Source organism: Solanum lycopersicum, chromosome 1, assembly GCF_036512215.1.
Source record: "Solanum lycopersicum chromosome 1, SLM_r2.1".
Taxonomy (NCBI): Eukaryota; Viridiplantae; Streptophyta; class Magnoliopsida; order Solanales; family Solanaceae; genus Solanum; species Solanum lycopersicum.
In genome coordinates this window covers 75,552,152-75,559,447 of record NC_090800.1, presented here as the reverse complement: position 1 = coordinate 75,559,447, position 7,296 = coordinate 75,552,152, and the positions used below count along the sequence as shown (strand labels likewise).

Genomic DNA, 7,296 nt, shown 5'->3' with positions numbered 1-7,296 from the left:
TTTCTCTCAAAACATCTCTTACGTAGAGTGTCCTTTAACATGGAACTAGGCTGACCTAACATTAGTTAGCATAACAGATCTCACATTATTTTTCTTCAGTAAAATAGTATGTCTTTCAATGAAGGGCATCTCTTTGTTTGAAATATTTTTTTTTGTAGTTACTAATGTCTTAATCGTATGATTATCTACGCAATAAAAAATATCAAGAATTTGACATTCCAAATATTTGAGAAATAAATTATAGTACGATATAAATGAGAGAAATTTTAATAAAGAACAAGATGAACTAGGGCAAAAATGGGGTATACCTTGATTTTAAGAATTTCTAATTGTCAATGAGCGTTGCAATGAAGCCTCTTACGTAAATGATATAATACTCTAAATTAAACTTTATTTTTACACGCTATTTCAATATTTTTTTTGCCACGTCATTTAAATGTTGAACTCTTCAAACTACTCTATACGCATCAATTTTATGGCATAGCAAATGAACATATTGAGAGGATATGACATTCCACATAATAAAAAGGAAGAATTTAACACCAAAAAAAATAGTTATTTGCAATAAATTTTAAAATAACAAAAAATAAATTAAAAACAAAAAAAATAAAATAACAAGAATATTTTATTAATTAACCAATATGGATACAATTCTATTCCTGTAAGATTTATTCATAATTTTAAGACAGTGAAGCATTTCTCAAACTAGATTAATTTATATTTAATTTATTTATAAATATACAAAATATTTATCAAATTAAAATTGAATAATTATCTAAAAACTATAATTAAATATATAATAGAGTATTCATTATAATTAAGCGCGCTAGAGTTTCACAAAATCTCAATATCCAGATATTTTCTTGGTTTTTCAAAAGTGAAAGAAGAGTTAGAAGTAACTACCAAAACCAGTCGGTTTATAAAATATTGCGGGAGGGTTTTGTAGGGTATTTTTTTTTCTCTTCATAAGCCAAGAAAAAACCTTTCAATTTCACATTTAAACTTGTTTAGTTTATCGATAAAGTGTGGTAAAGATACGAAATTTGGATAAGATTAAGAGGGGAAGTTGGAAAAAAAAAATGGGTTCTTTGAAAAATGAAACAGAAAGTTTGTTGCAAGAAGAAGAAGAAGAACCAATCTTGAAAGAACAATCACAAAAGTACTGCACCTTTCCTATTAGATATCCACAACTTTGGGAAATGTACAAGAAAGCAGTAGCCAGTTTCTGGTCTGGTAATCCCTATATTTTTTGTTCTTGCTTTTTTTTTTTTCATGAGATAGTTATGCAAAATTGTGTTACTGTACTTTATTTGTTCATCATGTGTTCTGTTTTTCTGCAAAGTTTGTTGCTTTATATGGTTTTCTTGGCTGGTATTGTGTTGTTTGTTTCCCCTTTTTTTGTGTTTGTCAATATTGGAATTTGGTTGAATTATTTGTATGTGTCTGAATTGATTATGAAAATTTGTGTTTTTTCAGTTATTCATATCACTTACACCTATTTGTTTGTTTATGATGAGTTGATGACTTTTTCCTGTAAAATTTGCTCTGCTTAAATGGTTGCTGATAATGTGTATATTTGGAGTTCCAATATTTTTTTAAAAAAATTGTTGCTTTATTTGTTTTTTCCATGTTTTTCACTGTCAGTCATCTATATTCTGAGTTGGGCATGTGAATTGTGAAATTTTGGATGTGTTTGATAGGAAGGAAAATGATTGTCTAGAAAATACTTTCTTTCGAAAACAAGTGGGTTGCTTACTTATTTTCTAGTATTTGGTAAGCAAGCTAAGAAAATTCGGGCAATACCTAGTAATTGTTAAAATACAGCTAAGTGTAACATGATGTAGAAAATGTGTCACATAAACCCCTCAATAGTACCATCCCTCCCTCTAAGAGAAGACAGAGACAATTATAGGCGTGATGAACCCCTATATATTGAGATTATAAGAGAAATGCCTGAACAAAAATATGTTATTGCTATGGAGCCTGTACAAATATAGGCAGGATGCATGGTCTTATAGTATTGTTCGGTGAGTCGATAAGCTAATTCCTCTAGATGTATTTATTCCAGTAAATAAAATGGAAATATAGAATTTTTTTAAACAAAAACAATTGAATTCTGCAAATAGGTCGATGGGGAAAACAAAATTCCCCACTTGAATTGATGTTTATTCCTTTGCAAAAGGCCTGAGAAATCCACTCTTTGTTCTATTCTGTTGCTTTTTTGTTGTTGAATGTGTTAAGAATTAGCTCTCTGTTTCCCACTTTTTATGTTTCATGTTAAAGGGGGGCCTTGACCAATAAAGCTTGCCATAGTCTTGTTGAAAAGCTAGACCTCTGACTCTCCGAACCATCCTAATATTAGGAATAAAAATACACATGCTTATGTATATATTAATGTCCTTCAAGAAGGCTGCGAGGGGGTATAGCTGAAGAAGTAGCAAAACTTTTCAGTTTGGGTGTTAAGGGATTTCTATTTTTTTCAGAATGTCCAGATTCCAGAACTGAACCTCATGTTCTGCTGAAGAATTGGTTTAACTTTCCAGGCTAAATGATATTTGACTCGTTATGAGCACAGAAGTTGTAACCGCCTCCCCAGTGAGGGATCATGCGTTTTATTGGTTGGCAAATTTAAATGTATCCGTAATGGATAAAGCTAGAAATGACGGTAGGCAATTGGATCAATCAAGGGGAATTTTGTTCTGATATTTAGGGAGATCAATTTTGGCTTATTTTTTAATTTACTTTTTCATTTTGAAACAAGTCATGCTAGAAGTTCATGTTGTTTCTTGTGAAGTGGTAAATGTTTCTTTAGGTTACTTCTGTAGCTTTTTTTGAACTTCATTGGATTGTTATCTCATTCTTTGCATAGTTTTAAAGTTTGTATAGCTCTGAAATGTATCTGAATTTTGGCCGAGATTGTTGTTACGATGCCGAACTTTAGAAAAGACCTTTTACCCCTGAACTATTTAATAAATGTATTTTAAAGGTATATATGTGCCCTTGTGGACATCATAAATATTGCATAATTATAAAAAATAATGTGTCCACGTGGGCATATATATACCTTTAAAATGCATTATCAAATAGTTCAGGGGTAAAAGGTTTTTTCTAAAGTTCGGTATCGTAACAACAATTTCGGCCAAAGTTGGAGTATTTTTCAGACCTTTTTCCCTTGCTAATTACTAATGCAAAGGAGGAGATAATAACCTGTCTTCTGCAGATAAATAGTTTGCTTATTACTGCATATTCATACATTTGGCTGTTTCTGTAGCTGTACCATGTACTGATCTAACATCTGTCTCCTCTCTCTCCAATATATGTGGTACAGTTGAGGAGGTTGACCTCTCTGAGGATATTCAGCATTGGGAAGCCTTATCTGAATCTGAAAAGCACTTCATCAGTCATGTTTTGGCATTTTTTGCCGCATCAGATGGAATTGTTTTGGAAAATTTGGCTGCTAGATTTCTGAACGATGTGCAAATTCAAGAGGTGAATTGGCTAAATTCTTCTGCATATCTCTATTCTTAAATTAAAAAAGATCAGAGTAATGCTCCTTCACATTGAATAATCGTCTGTTTCAAACGGTTTCCTTTATCTCAGTGTCCTTGTTTTTCATGAACTTTACAGTTTAGTACTCATGAATAATTTCCTTCACATTGAATAATCGTCTGTTTCAAACGGTTTGCTTTATCTCAGTGTCCTTGTTTTCATGAACTTTACAGTTTAGTACTCAAGAATAATTATATGAATAACATGGTATTAATAATCAGTTGTTTTTTGAATAAAGATCTAATATTGTAGGAATAACACTTCAGAAATGTTTTGGTTGGTTCTTCACTGCTAGCTCTTCCACTTCTAAATAACTGAAATGAAATAGGATAGTTGAAGCACCATACAGAAAGATTACCTTCAGCGTCTAAAAAAATTATAGGGTGATATAACTTCAGTAAAACCTGAAAACTCCGTGTTATTGGGAAAGAGGGTATTTATATTAATCTGCTTATTGTTATTGTCCCTAGATTAATGCATATCAATATCACTGGCTGATCTGAGTAGTTGCCCATAATATGCGAGTGATTTTGATCGTCAGACAGCCATTGATGCATTTTCTCCAATATTTAACATTCCTTATAATGAAATTTGTAAGAAATATTTTTCATTTGAGCGCCTATCTTTCACAAATCGTCTGATAATAGGTAATGTTTGGAGGTAGGAAACAATATTTTAGGTGTTTTGCGTATATATGTCCTGTAAGATGGTTTTACTTTACAGACAAATCATTCTTCTTTCTGCAGGCACGCGCATTTTATGGTTTTCAAATTGCAATGGAAAATATTCACTCGGGTAGAGCTTTCTAACTATGTGTGTGTGGTCAGCATGTTTTTTTCCTTGTCTTAGTAGCTTTTTTATCCTCTTAACATAAGTAAGGGGTTCGTAGTATGTACTCTTTGATGTCTGATTAGAGCTTCTCCACTTACTTATAGAGATGTACAGCTTGCTTCTGGACGCTTTTATCAAGGACCCAAGGCAGAAAAATAAACTTTTTAATGCAATTGACAGCATTCCTTGTGTCTCACAAAAGGCCAAGTGGGCTTTGAATTGGATACAGAGGTAACAGTTCATCTTTGCTATGCATGGTTGTAACATTGCTGCACTTAATGAAAATACTTAAAGACCCTCAATATAAGTTAGCAATATGAGAAACAACTAATTTTTTTTAACTATCTAGGACATAGTACCTTATCAAAAGGGAAAAAGACTATTTGGGACATGGTACATTGTTTCTCCTTCATTCCCAAAAAATGCTCATCTTTGATTTGCAATATTTATATGAACTAATGACTGAAATACTTCTTGTTTATAGTTCTACTGATCCAATAGCCGCGTTTGCTGCTTTCTTTTTTATTTTCCTTATTTTTGTCGGGAGTTTGTTTGATAGATTTATATTATTTAGCCTTTCAGTTTCTGAAGCTATGCCTGTGCAAAAATGACACTTCTATATGCCATTTCAATCTTTAGAAATCTATTATTGATGACCAACATCGACTTTACTAACTGTGCATCTTTTACTTTCTTCGTGCAGTTCCAGCTCATTTGCTGAGAGGCTTGTAGCTTTTGCATGTGTTGAAGGAATTTTCTTTTCAGGAAGGTATGCTGCTAAATCATTATTAGTCTGCACGATTCCACTAAGACTGATTATTTATGTTGCTTACTAGTAGTATTGAAGATTGACATTGCCTGCTGTAACTTATTTTCTTCGCAGCTTTTGTGCTATCTTTTGGCTGAAAAAGAGAGGGTTGATGCCAGGATTGGCTTACTCAAATGTGCTCATTTCTAAGGATGAGGGTCTCCACCGTGACTTTGCTTGCCTTCTATATAGGTAGAATATGTCGAGATGTCATTATCTACTTAGGTAGAAATGTTTCAACTAATACACATTACCCATCCCCCACAAATTCTCTCTCTTTTCTTTCTCTCTTCTCAGTAATAGTGAGAGGGAATAACTTGATGGACATAATCTGATGTGATTTAACTAATCTCTGTTGTCCAGTATTATGCGAAATCAATTGACTAGGCAAAAGGTTCATCAAATTGTGCATGAAGCGGTTGAAATTGAAACTGAATTTGTCTGTGATGCCCTTCCCTGTGCATTGATTGGCATGAATGCAGAACTAATGAGTCAGTACATAAAGTTTGTTGCTGATCACCTCCTGGTACTAAATCACTTTGCACTTTTTGTTTGAGGATGGATGTAATTACTAATTAATCTTTTTCCGTGAACTAACAAGTTTGTTAATCTTTACTTCAGGTTGCCTTAGGGTACGACAAGAAGTATAATGTTGGAAACCCTTTTGATTGGATGGAATTTATTTCTCTTCAGTAAGTGTCATTGCATACAAAGTTGGTTCTGATTCTGTTTTGCAGAAATTATGCATCATCTTTAGAAGTATACTATACATGTAATGGCTGGACAAATTTTTAGATAGGATCCGTGAAGTGATTAAGCAAATTGATTTTTTTAACTAAATATGATTATCCGTCCGCCACCTTCTTTACTGGGGCCTATTGACTAGTTTTTTCTTTTTTCTTTATGACCGAGAAATCCATCTGGGGCCAACCTTAGCGTCAAGAGCAGCCTTCAAAGCTCAGGGATAATAGGCCCATCCCTCTACCTTTATCGATTTAAATACCAGACTAAGTTCACATGTCATAGGTCTCGAACCTGTGACCTAAGTCCCAACTCCATCGACATTTTCCACTTGAACTTAACCCGAAGGGCTAGTACTATTTCCTTTGTGATCTAATTTGATAGCATGTTTATAGTTTCTAATTTGGACTATGACTGTGTAGGGGCAAATCCAACTTCTTTGAGAGAAGAGTTGCTGACTATCAGAAGGCTTCTGTGATGTCAAGCTTGCAAGACAATGGCAAGAATTTTGAGTTCAAACTGGATGAAGACTTCTAGAGTTTTTTTTCCCTGGTATCACCTTGATGCTGAAAGATGGCATTCTTTTTATGGTAATATTATTCATCAAAGATCATATTGTTAATAGTCCATACCTTTTTCTGATCACTTTTAGGAGGGCAATTGATTGCCTTCATTTGAAGAAAAAGTAAAGTTTATTTGCCAGACATGATGGTTTTGGTAGTTAATGAGTATTGAGTAGACTTTGAAAACTATGTGAAACTAATTGTCCATACACTTGTTGCCAAGTAGGGGTAAAGGTATTGAAAAATCATCTTTTAGGTGGATTGGCTTAATCATCATTTGGTTTTCACTTCATGTCCACTTTTAGTTATTGCTTTTTATCCATATCATCATAAATATTCCTTTCCTTTAGACAAAATATGGGTCTTGGGAAGTGACATTATATCTTTCTTGCATGGAATTTTGTTCTCTTTTTTCCTTCATTTAGCCTTAATGTGATTGTGTCAAGACTATTCACATATGATGTGGTTTCCATTTTTGTAACTTAAGCTAGTACAGTAAATGTATCAGTCCACAGTTTATTTACTTCTATTTGTTTTGTGAGTTCTTATTTATTTTTATTTTTTTTTTACAATGGAAGGTGTTTTATGTCACAACATTGTAACTATGTGTTTAGATTTTTTGATGCTTTAAGGTGACCTACCACAAGGGCAACCATGGTATAATGATCAACAAAGTGAGTACAAATCTAAAATCTTGATTAAATCTTAGCAGAGAAAAATATAATTGAATAAGTACTACTTTTTCTATTCTATCTAGCATTGTTTGATCAATCACAAAGTTCTAAAACGGTTTTTGTGTGAGCG

The 7,296-nt window shown here is 32.9% G+C and overlaps 1 protein-coding gene across 1 annotated transcript; it reads left to right on the top strand.

Moving 5' to 3' along the window:
* Positions 1 to 733: 733 nt before the first annotated feature.
* On the top strand, positions 734 to 7,015 carry LOC101261156 (ribonucleoside-diphosphate reductase small chain A-like). The gene is made up of 9 exons (XM_004229406.5): positions 734 to 1,233; positions 3,329 to 3,489; positions 4,296 to 4,344; positions 4,485 to 4,611; positions 5,084 to 5,149; positions 5,264 to 5,380; positions 5,552 to 5,714; positions 5,810 to 5,880; positions 6,352 to 7,015. Exons 1-9 carry the CDS (start codon positions 1,080 to 1,082, stop codon positions 6,464 to 6,466), a joined length of 1,023 nt encoding a protein of 340 aa, XP_004229454.1. The 5' UTR covers positions 734 to 1,079; the 3' UTR covers positions 6,467 to 7,015.
* Positions 7,016 to 7,296: the final 281 nt, after the last annotated feature.

What these genes read in the sequence shown, in the direction of transcription:
- LOC101261156 (XM_004229406.5), top strand. Translation starts at nt 1,080, where the DNA reads ATGGGTTCTTTGAAAAATGAAACAGAAAGTTTGTTGCAAGAAGAAGAA. An exon ending in GCTTTGAATTGGATACAGAG is followed by an intron (nt 4,612 to 5,083) that starts GTAACAGTTCAT and finishes TTCTTCGTGCAG; the next exon opens with TTCCAGCTCATTTGCTGAGA. An exon ending in TTGTTGCTGATCACCTCCTG is followed by an intron (nt 5,715 to 5,809) that starts GTACTAAATCAC and finishes TCTTTACTTCAG; the next exon opens with GTTGCCTTAGGGTACGACAA.